The sequence below is a fragment of the Pseudorca crassidens genome, chromosome 15 (genome assembly GCF_039906515.1).
Source record: "Pseudorca crassidens isolate mPseCra1 chromosome 15, mPseCra1.hap1, whole genome shotgun sequence".
Classification (NCBI taxonomy): Eukaryota; Metazoa; Chordata; class Mammalia; order Artiodactyla; family Delphinidae; genus Pseudorca; species Pseudorca crassidens.
Window position 1 is genome coordinate 20,180,619 of NC_090310.1, and position 23,352 is coordinate 20,203,970.

The 23,352-nt window shown below is 52.6% G+C and overlaps 1 protein-coding gene across 2 annotated transcripts; it reads left to right on the forward strand.

Moving 5' to 3' along the window:
• Positions 1-1,606: 1,606 nt before the first annotated feature.
• ERN2 (endoplasmic reticulum to nucleus signaling 2) lies at positions 1,607-23,351 on the forward strand. Of its 2 annotated transcripts, XM_067706378.1 has the most exons (22): positions 1,607-1,690; positions 3,322-3,427; positions 3,778-3,811; positions 4,030-4,102; positions 7,991-8,063; positions 8,203-8,310; positions 8,637-8,738; positions 9,992-10,256; positions 12,103-12,181; positions 12,270-12,417; positions 12,529-12,650; positions 13,335-13,490; positions 13,760-13,928; positions 19,640-19,724; positions 19,863-20,052; positions 20,136-20,235; positions 20,310-20,509; positions 21,775-21,922; positions 22,011-22,138; positions 22,671-22,794; positions 22,876-22,943; positions 23,028-23,351. In XM_067706378.1, exons 1-22 carry the CDS (start codon positions 1,607-1,609, stop codon positions 23,238-23,240), a joined length of 2,775 nt encoding a protein of 924 aa, XP_067562479.1. In that variant the 3' UTR covers positions 23,241-23,351. The 2 variants fall into 2 exon arrangements, with proteins under 2 accessions (XP_067562479.1, XP_067562480.1); XM_067706379.1 differs by lacking the exon at positions 13,335-13,490.
• The last annotated feature ends 1 nt before the right edge of the window (position 23,352 follows it).

The following is a 23,352-nucleotide window of genomic DNA, read 5'->3' on the forward strand; positions in this document are numbered from 1 at the left end:
CAATGCACATTCTGAAACAAGTGTACAGTGCACAAAATATAAAGCCTAAAGAAGGGCTCATCCACATGTTCAGTAGCTTGGGTTGGTCTCTAGAGTGGCAAGCAACCACTTTGGTTTGAAGTTAGGTTTGACGGTATTGGATGAGCTAAGCATGAAGGAGTAACCAAGTGAACCAAAGACTTCATGATGTACATATTTCTAAAAGAGGTTTCTGCGCCATGAGGGAGTCGGGCTTTCCAAGGCTATAGCTGATGACAATGTGGTTAGAGGATGCCTTAGGTTTGGCAGGTTCTTGTAAACAGAGCCTGAGACAGGGATTCTTGCTCAAGTGACATGTTGGGAAGAACTCTTTAAGAGAAGGGGGGTGAGGGAAGCAGGATGGGGCAGGGGGAAGAGCCAAGGAAGGAGGGGTCTCAGCTGGAGACCGGCTTCAGCCTCATCTCACGGGGACCTCTCGAGCACAAACTGCACCACAGAGTTCGTCCCACCTTGAGGCAAAAGGGCCCGTGTCCGTCAGTCATGGGCAGGGGGCACTGGGCTGCTCCAGTGGCCAAGGGCAATTCTGTAGAGAAGTAGGCACCCGTGAGCCCCTAGCACTCCCCCCTGCCCAGCAGCTGGGGAATGCAGATGCCAGTCACGCAAGATTGACTTGGGGTTACTTGGGCAAGCCTGGGTGACCATGAGCTGATTACAGTGTGGGTCAGGGTCAGCGTGCAGGAGCAGGTGACACTGAAGACACCAGAGATGACAGCAGAATTGGGGGTGGGGATGAAAGCTATGGGCCAGCCAGCAAAGTCTTCATTGACTGTGGGCGGTGTGACCAGAGGGCCAAAGATGACAGAGAGAAGGAGGGGGAGATGGTGGCAGAGCCAGGCTGCACGACCCTCAAATCAGCAGGGGTTTTTACACAAAGAAGGAGAAATGAATGAGTCAAACCTTGAAAACCAGCTGGACCCCTGCAGGCCCTCCCTGAACCAAGTCTGCCTGCAGCTAGGACTGTAACGGCCATAGCCAGGCAGCCTTTCATGTGTGCGTTTGATATCTAATGCTTAGGAATCTGCAAGTTCTATGAAAACAGAGACTTTATCTCTCCTGCTTCCCAGCCTGGGGTAATAGATAAATACCTACTGAATGAATAACTGAACCAACCAATTAATCTGTCGTTTATCATTTCTCAATGGAGGCCACTGGCATAGTAACAAAGAGCGCAAGCTCTGAGGTCAGACATCTGAATCTTAATCCCAGTTCTGAGCCCCAGCTGTTACATGGGAAATGCTGTGAAGATTAAATGAGTTAATGATGGATGTAAAGCACTTGGTACAATACTTGGCAGGTGGTACATTCTCCATAAGGGCCGCCGTTGGTAAAATCCCTTTTCCAGGAAACCTCAGAGCCATCCCTTGCGGGGTGACCGAGGGATGCAGGTGTGAGTGCGATGGGAAGGGCGGGGGAAAGAGCAGAATTACGGGCTGTGGTTGCACCCCGGCCCCTGCGCGCCCAACTGGCCCAGCCCGGGGCGGAGTCTCTTCCTGCCGGGCGGGAGCCGTGCGGTCCCCTGGTGGCCCCGGGGACCAGGACAGCTGTGTGGACGCCGTCTATGCGGGCTATGGCGAGCGCGGCCCGGGGATCCGGCCCTTGGTCCCCGTTCCTGCTGCAGCTCGCGGCGCTGCTCGGGACGCTCGAGCCACAGGTGAGAAGCGGGCGGACACGGAGCCTCCAAGGTCGGGGCTGGGGGCGCAGACGGCTGGGGCGCGGCGGGAGCACAGGGGGCTCCTCTCCCTCCCCCTGGTCCGGGTCGCCTCAAGTCGGCCCCTGGCCTGAGAAAAATTCCTAGCTTTGGGGAGTTGCCGGTTGCCCCACGAGCTGGAGAGACTTGCCCGCGCGGAAGAGCGCAGGTAGACCCAACACCCCGCGCGTCCTGCAGCATGGGGGTGGGGGTGGAGGGAGGGGACCCTCGCTTTCCTGCCAGGCGTCCTAAAACTTCTGGAACCCCGGCTTCCTTGGAACTCAGGATCCACTTGAAGGTCCTCTGTCGAGAAATGCGCCCATACACCCAGCTTTACAGACAAATTCAGGCGGATCACAACGCTCCCGCCTTACCCGTGACTGGACCCCTGATTCACAACCTCTGGGATAAATAAGCCGAGGTATGGGTATCTGGTGCAGCCCTGCCAAGAGCGGAAAAATCCAGTCTTACAGAAATGCAGTGAGAAGGCAAAGCCAGGGCTAGAACCCACGTGTCCAGCCTGGAGCCCCCAGAGCAGTTACTGGGATCATAGAGGCAACTGCTCATGCCACCCCGTGCCCACTTCCAGCTCAGGACCCAGCTGATGGTTGCCAAGTAAGAATGTGAGCACAGTGTGGCCAGATCGGGTGTTTCCAGAAAAAATGAGAAAAAAAAACTAGAAATGAGAAAAATGAGAAATCTTGATTTTTTTTAAGTGAAATCTTTCCAATTTTTAAAAACTTGGTAGCTAATTATAAATGAAATTTTAAAAACGATGATGGTCAAACGAAACTCAACAGTGGGCAATCAGTCCGCAGCTTCTTCTCCAGATCACTCTCCCTCCTGCCACGCTGCAGATGACAAAACAGGCCCGGAGAAGAGAGGACCCGAAGGTAGTTTCCTGACTCTACTCCGAAACCATTGGCTTGGCCCCAAGCCTGAGGGTCCTGGAGCAGGATGTGGCCTTTGCAGGGGTGCGGCTAGGCCACCCGGATGTTAGGGTTCCTGCTAGGAGCTCAGCCCCACCCTGTTTGCTCAAGGAAGGGCTGGAGCAGGTGAGTTAGCCCAGCAGGGGCCAGACGCAGGGCAGCACCAGCCCTCCCTCCCTTGGCCACCCCCCCACTTGGTCCAGGGGGCCTGCTGGAGCCTGGCACCAAAAGCAGCTGGGCCGGTTTGGGGAGACGGAATGGGTTGGGGGAGGCAAAGGAGAAAGGGACCGGGCACTGGAACCAGAGAGATGGTGGTTCAAGTCCCAGTTCTGCCATTTATCTGTGTGGCTGGAGGCTAATTACCTAACCTTCCTGAGCCTTAGTCTCCTTCACCTGTGCAATGGTGAGAATAATAGCACCAATCTCTTAGGGAGGCTGTGAGGGTCACTGAAGTCCTTTTGTAAAGGAGCCAGGCCCCCCGGCTCCCACCATAACCCCTCTCTAGGGTCGTGGAGGTCAGTGGGAGGAGCCAGCAGCTTCCCCAGTCCTCCTTCCTTCTTTCTCTGTTTCCCTCTAGGGGAAGGGGAGTCACAGCCAGCCCTGCCTGGAGCAAGCACTAGGGCGGTCCCAGGCCTCTCAGAAGAGGTGACTTTGTTTCCACTGCAGGTTCAGACCTTCACGCCAGAGAACCTCCTGTTCGTGTCCACCCTGGATGGAAGTCTCCACGCACTGATCAAGCAGACAGGGGACTTGAAGTGGACGCTGAAAGACGGTAAGCAAGGGCAGTCACTCCTCCCTCCTTGGATCTCGCGTTGGGGGGAGGTCACCTTGGCGTGGACGATGAGAACATGAGGTCTAGAATCCAAGAAGCAGGTGTCCGCAGGCAGCTTTACTACTTACCAGCTGTGTGACTTTGGGAAAGTCATTTCACCTCTCTGAGCCTCAATGTCCTCACCTGTAAAAGGGGGCCAAGGGTAACAACCCTACCTCACAGAGTTCTTGGGAGGATTACATTACACTCGTGACAAATGCTTGGCTTGGTGTCTGGCACCCAGTAAGCACCAATGTGAGGTATGCCTTTCAACAGGGAGTCTACTCATGCCCCTGTCCCTGTCCCTACAGATCCCATCATCCAGGGGCCCATGTACGTCACAGAGTAAGTGGACCCCAAGGAGTGGGCAACTGAGAGATGGGGAAGCCATAGTTGCCTGGAGGGGCGGGTGGGCTGGAAGTAAGGGAGAAGATTTGGGTCTGGAGCTCTGTGGTGCCTCCTTTGAGGGTGGGCCCCTACTGGCAGGGAAGTTGGAGGGGAGGAGCCCTCTTGGAACCAGGGGGCGTGCACCCAACCTTCTCCCGTTCCTCTCTGCCCCACAGGACAGCCTTTCTCTCAGACCCAGCTGATGGCAGCCTGTACATCTTGGGGACGCAAAAACAACAGGGATTAATGGTGTGTTTCCTACAGTGCTTGGGATGGGTGAGGGTCAGGGCTTCTGTTAGCCAGAGCACTGAAAGGGTGCAGGGCTGTATGGTCAGAATCCAAGTGTCCTGCAGAGGGTGAAGTCTGAGAGCACTGGGGGAAGGCTGTCTGGAGGGGTCTGTTGAAAGGGGGTGGTAGTGTGACTCTGGCTGTGTCTGCAGAGCAGGCTGACCGGATGACTGTCAGGCCTCTGAGGGCGTCACGGGGCATTCTCCAGGGGACTCTGAGGGTTTTAAGGGGAAACCTATGTATCAGTTAGCTTGTGCTAAATAACAAATTGCCCCCAAACTCAAACTTAAAATACAAACCATTTATTTAACTCATCATTTTGTGAGATGACAGTTTAGGCTGGACTCAGCTGGGTGGCCTTGACTGAGTTTGCCCAAGCATCTGTGGTCCGCTTCCGGTCAGCTGGCTCTCTTTCTGAAAACTCGTTGGTAGTTGGCTGGCTTTTGATGGGGGCAACTGGGCCAGGGGTCTCTCATCTTTTAACAGGCAAGCCTGGGCTTGTTCACATGGTATCAACAAGGGAGCCAGAAGCAGCAAGAGAGGGCGAGGCCAGTGCATGAGCATTTTTCAAGCTTTGCTTATACAGTCGTCCCTTGGTATCCACAGGTCAATCGTCCCCCACCACCAAAATCCAAGGATGCTCAAGTCCCTTATTTAGAATGGCACAGTATTTGCATATAACCTACACGCATCCTCCCATATACTTTATTTTTTTTCACATTTATTTATTTATTTTGGCTGTGCCTGGTCTTAGTTGTGGCATGCGGGATCTTTATTTAGTTGCAGCATGTGGGATCTTTTAGCTGCGGCATGCATGCGGGATCTAGTTCCCCGACCAGGGATCGAACCTGGGCCCCCTGTACTGGCAACGCGGAGTCTCACCCACTGGACCACCAGGGAAGTCCCCCTCCCATATACGTTAAATCATCTCTAGATTACTTATAATATCTAATACAATGTAAATGGTATGTAAATAGTTGGCAGGTGTGCGGCAAATACAAGTTTTGCTCTTTGAAACTTTCTGGAACTTTTTTTCCCAAATATTTTCTATCTGCATTTGACTGAATCTGTGGGTTCGGAGCCAGCGGATAGGGAGGGCCGACGGTACCGCATTCGCTAAAGTCTCATCAGCCAAAGCTGGTCATGTGGCCAAGCGCAGAGTCAGGCAGTGTCAGAATTCTGACTGTGCCATGGGATGCCTACCGGGATGGTCTTACGCATGTGATTTAGGAAACCGAATTGGTAAGAAATGTTAGCACGTGAGCAGGCAAGGTCCCAGCAAGCAGGTGGCACACTACAACAGGAGAGTTTGAGGCGGTTTTATTAACGGGATTCCTTACAAAGGTGTGGGCCGAGGTAGGAAACCGCAGGGCAGGGTGCTGTGTCCTATGGCCCATACCGTGGGGTGCCACTTATCAGCCCTAAGCTCAGAGGAGGGGAAGGATCCAGAGGGGGCTTGAGGAGAGGGCCACCGGGAAGGAGATGAGGCCTTTGAGGGAGGGACACAGCCAGCCCTCGATGACCCTGTGGAGAGGAGACCCAGGAACACTCGCCCTGATTCTGCCCCCTCCCCGTATCCCAGCCCCCGACTGGAAGCCAGAGCACAGGGCGCCCACTGATGGAATCTAAACAAGTATGTCTCCCATGGGGAGGGCCGGGTGGAGAGTGGACCTCCAGTCCCATCCAGCTCTGGGGGTCATCACTGGGTCTTATGGGCAGGTGTGGTTGTGAGTCTCATCACTCTCCGGGCATCTGGGATAAAGTCCAGTCGCCCTGACAAAGCACACCAGGGCCAGCTCACTCGTGCAGTCTCTTCACTCACCTACAGGCACCCATGCGTGCACACACCTGCACACACACCGATCAACTTATTGAATGTGCCAGCTCTGGGGCTTCACCCAGCTTGTCCCCAAGAGTCTGGAACCCTCTTCCATTCTGCCTCTGTTTCCCCAACTCAGTCAGGATGAGCCGCAGCACGCTGCGACAACAGCACACAAAGCTCCGTGGCTCCAGAGAGCTTGCTTCCTGCTTACAGCGTGTGCCCAGCGTTGGTCCCCCGGGGGCTCTGTACACTGTGGTCTACTGGAGACCCAAGCTGTCAGACACTCCGTCGCAACCGAGGCTTCTCAGTCACCAAAGCAGAAAAGGAGAACGAGGTGAAGCACACCCTGGCTCTTGTAGTATCCATGTGGACCTGGTCTCTTCTGCTCCCTCCCTCTGGCTAAAGCAAGTCTCATGGCTGTGCCCACTTTAAGCAGGAAAAGAAATATAATCCACCGGGAGCCCAGAAGAAGAAGCAGAATACTTGTGAGAAGTGCTCCCCTTCCCCTGGCTGTTTCCTACTCATCCCTCAAGTCCCAATGTAACAGCCAAACTCCTTCCCAGTCCGTGATCTTGCCTCCAGCTGACCTCACTTTCGGCCACTCTGCCCCTCTCCATCCCCACTCCTGGTGCACTGGCCTCCTTGCTGTTCCTTAAACATGCCAGTTGGTAGGTGGCCCTGCCGTTGGCCTCAGCATTCTGTCCCTCTGCCCACAGCACTCTCCCTCCACATGACCCTGTGGCTCACTCCTCCCTTGGCTTGGGTACTTACTCCCTAGCTGGGCTATGTGATATAACATCTCAAATCAGTGTCTATCCTAGTTCTCTGAGTTTGTTTTAATAATATTTACCACTACCTGGCATTATGGTTTATGTGTTTTTGTTTGTTTATTATCACACACACACACACACACACACCAGAAATGTAACTCTGTGCAGAAGGGCACTTGGTCAGTCTTGGTTACAACAGAGTCCTAGCACCTGGCTAGTAATAGGTGCTCATTAAACGGTTGTTGAATGAATGAATAAACAACTGAACTTCTTCCATCAGTCCATCTTCAGTCCCCCACATCTGCATCAGGTACTCTCAACTTCATGTGCTCCCCTGTCATGCACTAACCGTACCAACCATAGGTTGTATGGACTTCTTTTGTTGTCCATCCTGACTGAGCCCGCGGGAAGCCCCGACTATCTTTCCCTCAGTACTTGCTTGTGCCTGGGGTGCTGTCTGGCAAGAGCTCTGTATGTGGAGTTTGGGGATCTTTTTCACTTTGATATAATTTCAAATGTAAGGAAAAAATGCAAAGATAGTTCAGAGCAATTGTTTATTCCCTTTACCCAGATGCGTCAATTTTTAACATCTTATCACTTTCACTTTATCATTCTCTCTTAACAGATGGATAATATTACACATGTGTGTATAAAATTTCTTTTTCTGAACTATCTGAGAATGAGTTGCAGACGTTATGCTCCTTTACTCCTAAAGCGTCATTGTGCATTCCTAAAACAAGGATTTTCTCCTACATAGCCTGAGAGTAAATTATCAAAATCAGCAGATTTAACGTTGATACAATAGTGTTATCTAATCCACAATCCATATTAATTTTGTCAAGTTCCTAATGGTGTGCTTTATTGTTTCCAGTCCAGAACCCAAACCAAGATCACCCCTTGCATTTGGTCCTCATGTCTCTTGGGTGGAACAGTTCCCCAGCCTCTCCAAGGTTGTCATGGCCACTGAAGTTTTCAAGTCTCAGCAAGTGTTTTTGAGGTGGTCAGGCCAGCATCATGTGATCAGGTGGCATCTTGGCACTGGGAGTGGGATTTTCTGCAGCTCCTCAAGAGGTTGTGTAGCAGAGTGGTTAAGTGTGAGGGGTCTGGAAACTAACTGGCTATGCTCAAGGCCTGGCTCTGCTACTTAGCAGCTGTGTGATATTAGCCACATTACTTAGCCCCTCTGGGAATGGATATGATAATAATTGTACCTAATGAATAGGTTGTATGTGCTTCTCTGCTATTTCCACTCCCCAGAGACTGCCGTTCACCATCCCTGAGCTGGTTCATGCCTCCCCCTGTCGCAGCTCTGACGGCGTCTTCTATACAGGTAAGCATCTCTCCAGCCTGGAGTCCTGGTCCAGCAGGGACTGGACCTAGGTCAGGACAGGCCAGCTAGGCACAGCACGGAGAGGCTGCACACCCTCTCCAGGCCATCTTGAGAGCGAGCACATTTCCCACCTCCACAGGCCGGAAGCAGGATGCCTGGTTTGTGGTGGACCCTGAATCAGGGAAGACGCAGATGACCCTGACCACAGAGCGACCCTCTACCCCCCGCCTCTACATCGGCCGGACGCGTGAGTCAGGCCCCAGCTGCTCCTCGAGCTCTGGGAAGCCCCCCTTTTGCTCTGCCCAGGCCTGGCAATTGCTATCCACGCTGGGTCCAGGCCAGTCAATCACTCTGTCAGTCAACAAACACTTCCCTGAGCACTGAACAAGGAGCGGGGGACACAGCAGTGAGCAAAACAGACCTAGTTTCTGCTATCCTGATGCTGTTTGAAGACTCTGGCCTCCAGGCTGGGTGCTCGGGAAGCCCCCGCCCCCATGAGATGATGTCCCCTGGATGGGAATAGAGGAGCACCACGTGGGCGCTCCTGGTAACCCTGCTTCTGGGTGTCCCCAGAGTACACGGTCACCATGCATGACCCCAGGGCCCCAGCCCTGCGCTGGAACACCACCTACCGCCGCTACGCAGCAGCCCCCGTGGACGGCTCACCTGGGAAATGTGAGTGCCTCCCTTCTCTGGCTCCACCTTGGAGCAAGGTCCCCAACTCAGGGAACTCTGAGTGGTATCCACGACCAACCCCACCACATTCTGACCCACCTGAACTCCGGAGGGACCCCACGTACTGAATGACACACCCTTGACAGACAGCCCTAAGTGACCCCTCTCGACACCCAGCCTGACCCTCCTGTACCCTGAGCAGCTCTTAACATCCTAATTCCTCTGCACTCCCAATAAGCCCAGCCAGGTCACCCTGGGTGCTCCCCACCTCCTGAGTGACCCCAAACAACCCCTGCACACCCTGAGCAGTCCCCCAAATGTTGAACGACCCCTGACAGATGACCCTAAGTGACCTCCCCCAGACTCACCACCCCCTTGATATTATAACTGTCCTTCCCTATGTTTCCTAAAACTACAAATGTTAGATTTTTAACCTTTGGTAATATGATATTACAAAGAAATTGCTTTTCTTCTGTTATTGTTCAGCTCAGTCATCTTCATATATGCTTAATCCTTCTAGTTACTTGGGTTATTTCATCTTCTTTTTTTGTTTGTTTGTTTCATTTCCCTTGGTATATCAGTGTCTTTGTTACTGGTTCCTAAGAACTCATTTATGACTAAGGATGCTAACCATTTGTCAGGCAATGCAAATGAAACGCCATATTTTATTGCCATCAATTTACTATGGTGTTTTGTATTTTAGTTGTGTATTAAAATATAATCATGTGTTTTTAAAAAAATAATAACTCTCCTTGCCAAATGCCTGAGTGACCCCAAAGGTGCCCCAAGCCACCTCTCAGACCCTGACTCCACCATTCCACGTGAGAACTCATGCAGGCGACCTTGACACATCACAGGTGACACCCAGAGGGCCCCTGGCTGACACCCTTCACCTTCTAAATGACTTCCACGCTACCCACATGTCTCCAGACCTCCCTGACTGACCAGCAGCCAGACCATGACTGACTACCCCACATCCTAAGCGACAAGGACTGGTTCACACACCTGAGTCGCCTTTGGATGACCATGACTGACCCCCTACGTCTTACACAGCTGCCAGCTGACCCTGATCAAAGTGACCCAGTGAACTTCCTATGTCCTGATTACCCTCCAGGTGATCTCACCTGACCTCCACGTACCTGAGTGGCCCTCCTGATGGCCCACCCTCAGAGCAGCTTCCCCACCTCAAGGTGCTCCGAGGTGCCTCAGGTCAGGGCTCCCTGACCACATCTCCTAGCCACCTTTCTTGGCAGACACGAGCTACCTGGCATCCTGTGGGATGGGCCTGCTGCTAACGGTGGACCCAGGAAGCGGGGCGGTGCTGTGGACCCAGGACTTAGGCGTACCTGTGGTGGGCGTCTACACATGGCACCAGGACAGCCTGCGCCAGCTGCCCCATCTCACACTGGCTCGGGACACCCTGCACTTCCTTGCCCTCCGCTGGGGCCACATCCAACTGCCCGCCTCAGGCCCCCAGGACACCGCCACTCACTTCTCTGCCTTAGACACCCAGCTGCTGTAAGTGCCCACGCCTGGGGACTGGGGAGGAGCTTCTGCAAGTGTTGTAGCCCAGGTCCAATGGGCAGGTGTGATGTCCGAGCATGACACGCCGGTGCAGCTGAACCAGGGGTCAAAATATTTCAAGCAGTTTGGTAAATAACCAGTGCCCTGCACCACCCCCCATGTGCTCCCAGGACCCCCTGGTTGGCCCCACTGTTCAGCAACTGATAGGGTAAAGTCTGGCCTAGGAGGGGCCTCCATGTCTCCACCCCAGTGCTACAGCGGGCACCTGTTATGCTTGGTAGGTACTATGTGTTTACTGATTGTTGAAAACTTTAAATATGACCCTTCCTTGCAACACCAAATACATTAGTGTCCCCATCTTGGGGAGCCGGGAGACAGACTGGGAAAATTGCGGATTACCCGTTCTTTCAGTTCATCCCACAAATATTAATTGAGCACTTGCTATGTAGCAATTGCTTGCTAGGCTCTGGGAGTACAGTAATACAGCCAGTGTTCCTACCTACAAAAATCTCAGAGTCTAGTAGGGGAGACAGGTACGTAAAGACGTAATCATAATATGGTATGATAAAGGATGAGATAAGAGAAGTATAGGGTGTCATGGGAATGTATAGGAAGGGCACTGAAATCAAGACTGGGGGCAGAAGGTAATCATAGAAAGCTTCCTAGAGGAAGGGACCTATAAGTTGAAACCTAAAGGATGAAGAGGAAACAAGAGAGAGAGAGAGAGAGAGAGAGATCATGGCAACCAGGGAACAGATTAAGTTAACAAAATAAATAAGGCTGGAGCACGGCTCTGAGCAGAGAATAAGGTCTGAGGCTGTTAAACAGGGATCTTGTAGGATCATTTAAAGGGTTTGGGACAAGGCTAAGGAGAAGCCACTAGAGGGTTTTAGGCAAAGAAGTGATTTGATCGTATTTTCATTTCAGAAAGATAACTGGCTGCAGTGTGAAGAGTATCTTAGAATTGTGGGGAGGAAGTGTTCACAGAATATTGCATTAGTTCAGGCAGGAGATGAAGACACTTTGGACCAGGGCAGAAACGCTAGAGTTGGAAATAAGTGGAGGGTAACAGATATTAAGAGGAAAAACCAGTACGAATTTGGTGATTAGAGCAAGGAGTCAACCATTTTGCTCAGGTTTCTAGAGGCGCATGAGTGCGGTCGTTTTCAAAGGTAGGGAGCACTGGAGGAGGAAGTGGTGGGGGTGAGGAGGAAGTGGGGGAAGAAGGGGGGAGGAAGTGGGGGAAGAAGGGGGAGCTAAGGAATGAGGAGATGAGTTCAGATTTAGAAGATTGAGCTCATGGAAGAGGTCTGGGCTAGAAATAGATTTAGAAACAATGACTACAGAGCTTGTATCAGTTAGCTTTTGCTATATAACAAATCAGCCCCAAAATTTAGAGCTTCAAAACAAACAAACATTCATTATTTTTCAAGATTCTGTGGGTCAGCTGGGTGATTTTCTGGTTTGAGCAGCCAGATGGTGGCTTGGCTGGGCCTGGACAATCTAGAATAGCTTCACTCAGCTCTCTCGTAGTTGGTGGACTATTTAGCCTATGGGATGTCAAATGAGGTCTCTCATGCCCCTGCAGACTAGCCTGGGTTTCCTTCTTTGGTGGTCCCGGGGTTCCAAAGAACCCCATGAGAGGGCAAACGCCAGTGCACAAGCATTTCTCAAGACTGTTTGTGTCACATCTGCTATTGTCTCACTGGCCAAAGCAAGTCACTTGGCCCAGCCCAGAGTCAGTGTGGGCGGGGATAATACAAGGAAACGGGTACTACGGTGACTGAAACTACCCACCACGATCACTCATTCTCCTCCCCCTTCTCCTCTCCCCCACTAGGATGACGCTGTATGTGGGGAAGGATGAAGCTGGCTTCTATGCGTCTAAAGCACTGGTTCACACAGGGGTGGCCCTAGTGGTGAGAAGGTTCTCTGAGGGGCTGGAAGGAGGGGATAGAGGAGAGAAGTCTCCGCCCACCACTCCTGACTCTCCACCTTCTTCCATAGCCTCGTGGACTGACCCTGGCCCCCACGGATGGCCCTACCACAGATGAGGTGACACTCCAAGCCTCAGGAGAGCGAGAGGGCTCACCTAGCACTGCTGTCAGATACCCCTCAGGCAGTACGGCCCTCCCTAGCCAGTGGCTTCTCATTGGTGAGACCCCCTCTACCCAAATTTAGAGTGGATAAAGGACCTGTGAGCTCAGTTTATGAGCTGGAAGGCTGAGATCACCTCCAACCCATTGACATTTTCCCTGCCCCTTAGGACACCATGAGCCACCCCCAGTCCTGCACACGACCATGCTGAGATTCCATCCCACCCCAGGGAGTGGGACTTCTGGGACCAGACCCTCAGGGGGCACCCAGGCCCCAGCTCTCTTCTTGGAGGTCAGTGCTAGAGGGGTAGAGGGCATGGGGGGAGGTGCGGCAGCGGGGGTGCAGCCCTTGGACCTTTTCCTCAGGCTTCTAGGAATAACATTCGGGGTGGGTCAACTGACCTCACAATTTCTCGGAAGGAAAACTTTCATTTGTTGTTATTGCCAGAAGAGTGTTAGAAGTGTTAAAAAGATATTGGCTATCTAAATTGTGAAACATGGGTCACAGTTTTCTTTATTCTTCTTCAGTTTAAAGTTTACAAAATATTTATCAAGTGAGAAAATGAAAATGGAAAAACTATAAAAGCATGTCCTCCTGGGAGAGGACTGGACAAGAGTTGCCAATAGTTCAAGTTTAGAAGGAACAGGCATGACCTGGAGACGTAATTCTCAAATCTGGTTGCTTATCAGAATCACCTAGGAGCCCACTCCACCCGCCCCCCCTGAATTCAGAATCTCTGGAGGTGGATATCTGAATTTTTTGGTGATGCCCCAGGAGATTGCTTGTCCTCAGCTAGATCTGAAAGACCAGTCCACTGGGGCACCATGGTGTTTCAGCAGCATGGAGAGTGCCAGGTTTCCCACCACTCACTCATCACCCCTTCAGCTAAGCCCAGCCCTATACTGGGTCATGAAGAAGGGTTAGGGGTTCCACAGTGGGAGGGGCTGCTAAGAGTGAAAGGTTCTTTGTCCCCAGCTCCTGAGCCTGAGCCGGGAGGAACCTTCGAACCTGGAGCTGCATCCTGAAGAGAAAACCCCAGACCTGCATCCAGGACTGGGACCCCAAGACCTGCTGGCAGCCAGCCTCACTGCTCTCCTCCTGGGAGGATGGATCCTCTTCCTGATGAGGCAGGTAAGCCCATCATCCCTGGCCTCAGGCCCCTCTCATGGTCTTCCTAGGGGGAACTCTGGTTCTCTTCTCCAAGACCACTTGGCAACTTTCTCCCTCACCCAGATCCAATTCTGCCCCCTGCTGTCCTCTTGGCAGCTCCCAGAGCCCTTGATACTGTGCTCTTTATGCCAGTGCTCCAGGGACAGGCCATCTCAGGCACAGCTTCTGGGCCCATCATGGGTCAGGGGCTGGCCAAGGCTGGGCCCTCTTAGGCCCCCATGTTTCAGCAGCAGCAACAGCAGCTGGCAGAGAAGCAGTGGCAGCAGGCCTCCCTGGCACCTGCAGGCCCGTTTCACATCTCACAGGATGCTCAGTCTCAGCCCTCCGGGGCCACCCCACAGAGCCGCAAGAGGTTTCAAAACCCCCCAGAGCAAGACCAGCCACTCGAAGACCCTGAAGGTGAGCTTACATGAACAGGAAAGGACAAAGTCAGGGACAGAAAAGAGAGGGGAAGGTTTAGCTTCAAAGTCGGTGTATTAGAAGCCACTATAGTGGGGTAGCCAGGCCTAAATGAGTTAACAGGAGAGAACGTCAAATAGTGCCTGCTATGTAGTTCAGCCCTCTGAAAATGTTTTCCATCATTTTTACTGTTGTCGTTATGTTCAAGGACCCTGGATGCAGATAGAACTGGGTATAGATCTAACTCTACTAACTGTTAACTTTGATGAATTGCTTAACTCCTCTGAGCTTCAGTTCTCTCATCTGTCAAATGGGAATAATAACACCCACCCCATGACATCACTTCATGATGAGAGGTTACATCACCATTACTATTAAATCAGACTATGTGATGTTATTAATATTTGTGTTAAAATAACATCATATTTGGTAACAATAATAGTAAATCACCTAGGTACCATTTGGTTCCTTTTCTCTTTAGGGCTTTTTATTTTTTAAACGTTTCTCTTCTCTTTTCTCAATTTCATCCTATAAACAAGCCCTTTCAAGCTTCCTCTGGAATCTGTGGGATGCCCCAGGGGAACTTCCACATGCTTTTAGTGGTCAGTCCAGGCTACTTCTCTCCTGTTTCTTTGGCTCCGGGCTGGGCTGGCCTCGGTCCTTTGTGTGAACTGCTGCTGGACCCTCCTGTCACTGCTCAAACCACTGCCTTGGAGCCTTGGAGCCACTCTGCTGTGCCCTTAACTCAGCGTGAAGTCCGCCCCATGCTTGGCGTGCGGCTCCCGTGCTGCTCCCAAAGTTCCCCCTTGCGTTCGCCTCCCTGTGCTGATAGGGAAGCAGCTCTCCTCCTCAGGGCTCAGCTCTTGTAGAAAACCCCCCACTGCCGAGTTGCCTGAGCCCTGAGAGTTGCAGTTCCGATCACTTTACTGGCTCTGGGTGGGTCCAAGTAATACTCACCCCACTGCACCCTGAAACACTCATCTCCTTGGACCTTCTGACTCGAGCCAAGTCTTTCCCCAGATGACCCAGACTCCACTTGTCCCAGGTGGTTCTCGTCAAATGACCTTGCTGTTCCTCCTGCCATCATCGTTCAGGTGTCCCTCACGACCCCGGTCCACGGTCCCAGTCATTGACAGGATGGAATTCCTTCCCCAGACGTCTCAGTCCCCTTGTGAGTCCGCAGATACCGATAATCCTCAGAGGAGGAGAAAAAAAGATGTTGAATCCCAGCCCTGGCTCATCCTTGATATATAAAACACTTAAACTTCTTTACTCACTATAAGAAAATAATCAAAGTGATATCAGTGCTTCAGGACAAGAATCCCAGCTAGAGCTTGGTACCTTTGTTACAAAACTCAGTGGTAACAATCTCTTTATAATACTGGATTCCCTCTGGAATTGAAAAGAAACCTTTCTATTTCTTTCACTTTCTTCGTTTAAAGTTTTCATAAACTTTACTTTGGTGTTTTCATGACCTCTAGGCAAAGCCAGGAAAGGACAGGCTGTTACTAGGCTCTGTGATAAATGCTGTGATGGGGTTGGGGAGGCTACAGGGAGCTATAGGAACACAAAGGAGGGGCATGTAGCTCAGACATGGGGACATGGGAATTGTCCTGAAAGGCAAGTCTAAGCTGTGATCCCAAGGATAAGAAGGAATTACCCAGGTGAACAGGGAGGCGGGGGACAGCAGCAGTCCAGGTGGCACCAGTAGCACAGGCGAAGGTTCAGAGATGAGAGGAAGCAGGGTACACATTCCGGAAGCTGAAAGGAAGGTGGCAATCTCATGCTCATGGGTAGGTCAGGTGGATAAAGTAAACAAGTGAAGCAGCCACATAGGAGAGAGAATAGGGCATGATGGGACTGTGGTAAACTGGAGAACAGGTGCTTGGGCTCAGCCTGCCTTGCTTACTGCTGCAATCTCGACCCAGAGCATGGCTCAGGGAATATCTGTTGAGGCAGTGGCTGACTGGCCACTGCAGGTTCTTAAACAGCCCTTCTCAACTCAATAAATATATATGGAGTGAATATGTGCCGAGCAGGTGTGAGGAACAGGCAGAGTTAATAGGCTGGGACTTGCCCATCCAATAGGCAACAATATGGAGTCCAGTGTATCAAAAATCTTTAGTGCAGGGAGAGTCAAATAAACGAATGTGGCAGATGGCAGAAAAGCTTCAAGAACCACTCTCCAAAAAAGCCCCTGCCACACTGGCACCGTGTGGCAACCTATTCTTATTCTTAGGACCTCTATGTCAGGAACTCTGACTTTGGAAATCTTGCTTCTCCTTTTGGTGCGGGGAGAACAACGTTCCTCGGGACCTTTTTATGGTTCACAAAATCTACAGCGGGGTCCTGTCCCACTCTCATTTAACCTCCACAAATCCATCTACACGTGCCTGGTTGGGTGTCCTCCAGGACCACCGGCTACATGGTACATTCAGCGGCAAGTGGGCGCACTCAAGCCTGAACCAGAGTTAACACTGAGAGCTCACATTTATATGGCGCTTACTGTGTACCGGACACTTTCCTAAATGCTGTGCGTGCATGAACTCGTATGATAGTCACAACATTTCTGTGAGGCGGATACTATCATAACGCTGATTTTATGGAAGAGAAAATGAAAGGTTCACGGCACCCCACCCCAGACTCACAAAGCCAGTAAGGAGCAGCTCAGGAACTCAAAAGCAGGTCAACTCTGGGATGTTGCCTCTGTTTGCATTTTGGCAATACCCATGAAGACAGGTGACCACTTTAATGGTTTCCCAACCCGTGTACAAGAAGCAACACAATACATCACATGTTCTTGAGGTTTTCAGAGGGAATTCTGACTGTACACTGCTTCCCCATCGTGTGACAACTTTTGATTACTTTAGAACTTCTCTCCTGCCTTTGCTGCTTCTCCATTACCATGATATGGAAGGCTGAGCAAATGGTGAATATGTTTGTGCAGACTGAGCCTCCCGGCTCATTATTATTATTGTTTTTTTTTTTTTTTTAAAAACATCTTTATTGGGGTATAATTGCTTTACAAGGGTGTGTTAGTTTCTGCTTTATAACAAAGTGAATCAGTTATACATATACATATGTTCCCATATCTCTTCCCTCTTGCGTCTCCCTCCCTCCCACCCTCCCTATCCCACCCCTCCAGGCTGTCAGAAAGCACCAACCCAATCTCCCTGTGCCATGCGGCTGCTTCCAACTAGCTATCTACCTTACCACGTTTGTTAGTGTGTATATGTCCATGACTCTCTCTCGTCCTGTCACAGCTCACCCTTCCCCCTCCCCATAACCTCAAGTCCGTTCTCTAGGAGGTCTGCGTCTTTATTCCTGCCTTACCCCTAGGTTCTTCATGACATTTTTTTTTTCTTAAATTCCATATATATGTGTTAGCATACGGTATTTGTCTTTTTCTTTCTGACTTACTTCACTCTGTATGACAGACTCTAGGTCTATCCACCTCATTACAAATAGCTCAATTTCGTTTCTTTTTATGGCTGAGTAATATTCCATTGTATATATGTGCCACATCTTCTTTATCCATTCATCCGATGATGGGCATTTAGATGGTTTCCATCTCCGGGCTATTGTAAATAGAGCTGCAATGAACATTTTGGTACATGACTCTTTTTGAATTTCGGTTTTCTCAGGGTATATGCCCAGTAGTGGGATTGCTGGGTCATATGGTAGTTCTATTTGTAGCTTTTTAAGGAACCTCCATACTGTTCTCCATAGTGGCTGAACCAATTCACATTCCCACCAGCAGTGCAAGAGTGTTCCCTTTTCTCCACACCCTCTCCAGCATTTATTGTTTCTAGATTTTTTGATGATGGCCATTCTGACTGGTGTGAGATGATATCTCATTGTAGTTTTGATTTGCATTTCTCTAATGATTAATGATGTTGAGCATTCTTTCATGTGTTTGTTGGCACTCTGTATATCTTCTTTGGAGAAATGTCTATTTAGGTCTTCTGCCCATTTTTGGATTGGGTTGTTTGTTTTCTTGTTATTGAGCTGCATGAGCTGCTTGTAAATTTTAGAGATTAATCCTTTGTCGGTTGCTTCATTTGCAAATATTTTCTCCCATTCTGAGGGTTGTCTTTTGGTCTTGTTTATGGTTTCCTTTGCTGTGCAAAAGCTTTTTAAAAACTTATTTATTTTTAGCTGCATTGGGTCTTCGCTGCTGCGCCCATACTTTCTCTAGTTGCGGCGAGTGGGGGCTACTCTTCGTTGCGGTGCACAGGCTTCGCGGGCTTCTCATTGTGGTGGCCTCCCTTGTTGTGGAGCACGGGCTCTAGGTGCGTGGGCTTCAGTAGTTGTGGCGCACGGCCTTAGTTGCTCCGTGGCATGTGGGATCTTCCCGGACCAGGGCTCGAACCTGTGTCCGCTGCATTGGCAGGCAGATTCTTAATCACTGCGCCACCAGGGAAGCCCTGGCTCATTATTTCTGCATTCAAGGCCAGAAGTCTGGCCTTCATCCCAGCATTGAGGGTGCTCCTGAAACTAGAGTTAGTTTTGAATCTAACCCAGAAAGCACATAGCAAGTCTTCACCTCATGCCAAGGGCATCCAGAGTAGGGAAGGCAGACACATAAGAGACAGGAAACGCAGCAGAACGAAGCAAGTAGGTACAGAAGAGGGGTCGGAAGTGCTCAGGGACCCTCACCTGGAGCCAGCTGATCATGGCTGGTTCAAACAGGCTTTCCCGCAGCTCTGTCCCTGCTTCCTGAGCTGCCGGAGAGACAGGCCCATCTTACTTGTGGGCGATGTGCTTCCAGCAAGGCCCTGGGCCCACACGCCTGAGTGTCCATGGTATACAAATTTCGGTTACTGCTTGCATCTCGTCAGGAGATGAGAGTGACTGTTTAAGCCAATAATCCAGAGCAGTGCTGAGGGACAGCTTAATACTTTTCTCACTGATCCCTGATGCTGATTTTCATTTGCTTTTCCAAGAGCTGATTAGAGAGACTGAAGCTGGCAGCTCTTCCTAAGGAGAGTGTTCTCAGGGCCACGGAGGGGCACACAGCTCTAGGGGCGCCAGATACACTTAGCTGCGAGCATGGGGCCCCTTGGATCTGAGCAAGGTGCAGCCTGGTGCATTGTGAGGGGTCTCTTGCAAGCAACCCAAAAGGAAGAGCAGTAACAGTCCAACCTCATCCTTCTTAACAGGAAACCAAGGCCTTCTGGGGAATCCCTGCTGCCCTAGAACTAACTCTGGGACAGCTCAGCATCCAAACGCCCACTGACCCCGCCCCGCCCTCTTCCAGGACAGTCTTTTCTGCAACAGCATTCACCCTCTTCACGCTTACAGCTGCCAAAACTCACCTTCCTGTTGGAAGCGAATTCCTTAGTTAAAAGGGTTTATAACTGGTGGAGGTGGGCAAAGGAAAGAAACCTGCGCAGAAGATGCCAAAACAGGGAGAAGGATAAAAGAGGACAGTAGAGTGAACCTCTCCCCCACCGTTTCTTCCATTAATCCTCACGATAATATTGTGTAGGATCCTTGACATAGGTCCCACTTTACAGATGAGAGGACCAGGGCACAGCGGTTAAGTCACTCGCCCAAGTTCACACGGATTGAGTGGCAGCACGAGACACTGGACCCAAGCAGTCTGGCACCAGGCGGGGCGTGGAAGGGGGAGGCCGGAGAAGGGCCGAGGTGGGGGAGCTGGGACTGGGCAGGTCTCCCTGAGACCCCCCCCTCTCCCCTCCCCCCAGCCGAGCAGCTCACCGTGGTGGGGAAGATTTCCTTCAATCCCAAGGACGTGCTGGGCCGCGGGGCAGGCGGGACTTTCGTTTTCCGGTGAGCGGCAGCCAGGAGCCAGGCTGGGGATGGCCACTGTCCCTTGGAGAGCCATTCTCTCCGAGAACCCCCGAGGTGGGCACAGTTCCTAACCTTTGCCTTCTTCTGCCCTCTGGACCTCCGCTCGCCACCTACCAGGGGACAGTTCGAGGGGCGGGCCGTGGCGGTCAAGCGGCTCCTCCGTGAGTGCTTCGGCCTGGTCCGGCGGGAGGTGCAGATGCTGCAGGAGTCTGACAGGCACCCCAACGTGCTCCGCTACTTCTGCACCGAGCGGGGACCGCAGTTCCACTACATCGCCCTGGAGCTCTGCCGGGCCTCGCTGCGGGAGGTGAAACCTGTGCTCAGGGATGGGCGGGGGGGGGGGCAGGGTCCTGGGCCGCGGGGTGACCTCTGCCCCTCGCCGCTCCCCAGTACGTGGAACACCCGGAGACGGACCGCTGGGGCCTGGAGCCCGGGATGGCGCTGCAGCAGCTGATGGCGGGCCTGGCCCACCTGCATTCCTTACACATAGGTACCAGCCCCTTCCGCCCTCCATCCAAGCTCCCGACTCCCCCCTCAGCTCTCAACTCTGCTCCGCTCTCACAGTGCACCGGGACCTGAAGCCCGGCAACGTCCTCATTACGGGGCCCGACAGCCAGGGCCGAGGCAGAGTGGTCCTCTCAGACTTTGGCCTCTGCAAGAAGCTGCCCGCTGGCCGCTGCAGCTTCAGCCTCCATTCAGGCGTCCCCGGTACAGAAGGCTGGATGGCGCCCGAGCTCCTGCAGCTCCTGCCCCCAGACAGCCCCGTGAGTCCTCCCGCCGCCCCAGGCCGCAGTAATCATTCCCTGCCCAGTGCCTCTCCTGTCCGGGCCCGCTGTGTGACCTTCAGTCACTCCTCCAAGCCTGTTTCTTCATCTGTAAAGTGGGGATAATTCCTCTCTTCTTACCCAGGGTATGGTTCTTAACCAGGGATGATTTTTGCCACCTTTGGGCAATGTCTGGAGACATTTTTGGATGTCACACTTGGCAGGGGAAGGGAGGCTTGTTACTGCCATCTAATGGGCAGAGGCCAGGGATGCTTGCGAAACATCCTACAACGCACAGGACAGTCCCCCAGGACGAAGAATTATCTGGTCCAAAATGTCAGTAGTACTGAGGTTGAGAAACTCTGAACTAGAAAATAGTTTTCATCTCTACTGTGATGCACAATCACTGGGGAACTTGAAAAAAATTCAGGTGCCCGGGTCCCACACCCAGTAACTGACCCCCAGTGACTGTAATGTGTAGCCAGCGTGGAGAGCCACCCAGATGCGGAGGGTTCGGGGGAGCATCACATGAGCTGATATAACTGGAGCACAGAGCAGTGTCTGACCTCCAGAGACACTTGAGTTGGAGACCCCAGGATTACAGATTTTTGAGTTGGTGTGTAGGGGAAAGTCACAGGCATGGATGAGAGTAACACGCAAGGACAGTCACCAGGCAAAGCCACCCCACCCCTGAAGTTTAGAGAAAGCTAGGATTGGCAACCTGGAGGCCCAAGGACCAAAGCACTGATGTTAGGAGCCTGTGCAGGTTTTGATTTTTTAAATTAGCAGCCAATATTTTAACTTCTGGGAAATTGCACATAAAAGTCTAGATTTCTGGATTCACTTGGAAAATCAAAAGCTCTGCCACCGAGAAAGTCCCCTGGAGGCAACCAGCTGGAGCTAAGTGCCAGTGGCCATGTGTGGACAGGGCCAGCAACAGATCATACAGTCCTCACCGCTGCCTGATCGCCTCATGCGTGCCCAGCTTCACTTGGTTGTGTTGCCCACCAGACTTGGAGGAATGACACTTGGAAACCTAAACTAGAGGCTCAGTAGGGGCAAAGGTTTTGGATGAAAACCGTGGGTCCCTTTCAACAGTGCAGAGGGGAGGGGATCTAGGGCCAAGAGGATGCCTCTTGGGAAGTGTCCTTGTGTCCTAGTCCGAGCCAGATCCCCAGCTGCCATATCAGCCCTGGGGAGAATGTAGCCCGGCAGACCTCCTGGAGCAGAGACTTCCTCCTTATGCTTGTCCCTCTGGCCCCCAGACCAGCGCAGTGGACATATTCTCTGCAGGCTGCGTGTTCTACTATGTGCTTTCCAGTGGCAGCCACCCCTTCGGAGAGAGTCTTTATCGCCAGGCAAACATCCTTGCAGGCTCTCCCTGCCTGGCTCACCTGGAGGAAGAGGCCCACGGTGAGGGGGACCTGGGCTGGCAGAGGAGGGAGGAAGCAGGGCAGAGCCTGCGCGGGCCTGAAGCCGTCCCTCCCTCTTGCCCCTACAGACAAGGTCGTTGCCTGGAACCTGGTGGAGGCCATGCTGAGCCCCCTGCCACAGGCTCGTCCCTCTGCTCACCAGGTGCTGGCCCACCCCTTCTTTTGGAGCAGAGCCAAGCAGCTCCAGTTCTTCCAGGTCAGGAGGAAATCTGGGGAGCGGCCCCAGAAAGTCCCAAGTTTGGGTCCTGAGCAACAAGAGAGGGGAAGCCAGATTGGTTGGGGGAAGAGAGACTCGTCTACCTGTTCCAGGCAGCCCAGATCCTTATCTCAATCAAGGCAGAGCCCAGACTCCCGAACGCTGCCATCTTGGCACTGCACGGTCTCCTCAGCACCGCTTCCCCAGCCCAGCTGCCCCTCATGTGAGGCTAGACCCCGTTCCTTTCAGCCCTAGTCGTCCCTCCTGCTATACTCGTGCCCAGACAGCCCATTCCACTTGTGTGACCTTGAGCTTCTTGAGCCTGTTTGCTCATCTGTAAAACGGGGACGACAGCACCTCTGTCACCGGTTGGATTAGACCCCGCACAGCACAGAGAAGCCACACTCCATAGGAGGCAATAATACTTACCCTAACCCGAGCAGCTTCGGCGGCTGCACTGCCCCAGCCATAGGACACTCCTGGCCTGTGGCCTCCGAGCCCGCTCAGGAGGCTCAGGAGCTGTGGGTCCTAGGACGCCAGCGACTGGCTGGAGAAGGAGCCTGAGCAGGGGCCGCTGGTGACAACGCTGGAGGCGGGTGGCGCCGAGGTGGTCCGGAGTGACTGGCACAAGCACATCTCGGTGCCGCTGCACACAGGTAGAGGCCAGACTCGGGTGGCCCAGGAGGCCGAGGGGAGCCCAGTGGGGACGGCTGTGCCAACGACCTCCCCGTCCACAGATCTGAAGAGGTTCCGGTCGTATAAGGGGACGTCGGTGCGAGACCTGCTCCGTGCTGTGAGAAACAAGGTGTGTTCCAGGGCTTGGGAGGGGCCTGGAAGGTGGGGAGGCCTGGTCCAGCTAAGCCCGGGCTCTCTGCTCTGACCCCTCCAGAAGCATCACTACAGGGAGCTCCCGGCCGAGGTACGGCAGGCGCTGGGCCCTGTCCCTGACAGCTTCGTCCAGTACTTCACAAACCGCTTCCCACGGCTGCTGCTCCACACGTACCATGCCCTGAGGAGCTGCGCCTCTGAGAGCCTCTTCCTGCCCTACTATCCGCCGGCCTCAGGGGCCCAGGCGCTGAGCCTGGGAGCTGCTGGGAGTTGAGATGGCCTGGCGTCGAAAAGACCAGCAGAGGCTGGGCCGCCAGGGACACCAGAGCAACAGTGTGGCCGGAACCCGGGTGCCAGGCACCCCTCGGGGAACACAAGAAGAAAAA

What these genes read in the sequence shown, in the direction of transcription:
- ERN2 (XM_067706378.1), top strand. Translation starts at nt 1,607, where the DNA reads ATGGCGAGCGCGGCCCGGGGATCCGGCCCTTGGTCCCCGTTCCTGCTG. An exon ending in CCTCTACATCGGCCGGACGC is followed by an intron (nt 8,311 to 8,636) that starts GTGAGTCAGGCC and finishes GGGTGTCCCCAG; the next exon opens with AGTACACGGTCACCATGCAT. An exon ending in GCCTTAGACACCCAGCTGCT is followed by an intron (nt 10,257 to 12,102) that starts GTAAGTGCCCAC and finishes CTCCCCCACTAG; the next exon opens with GATGACGCTGTATGTGGGGA.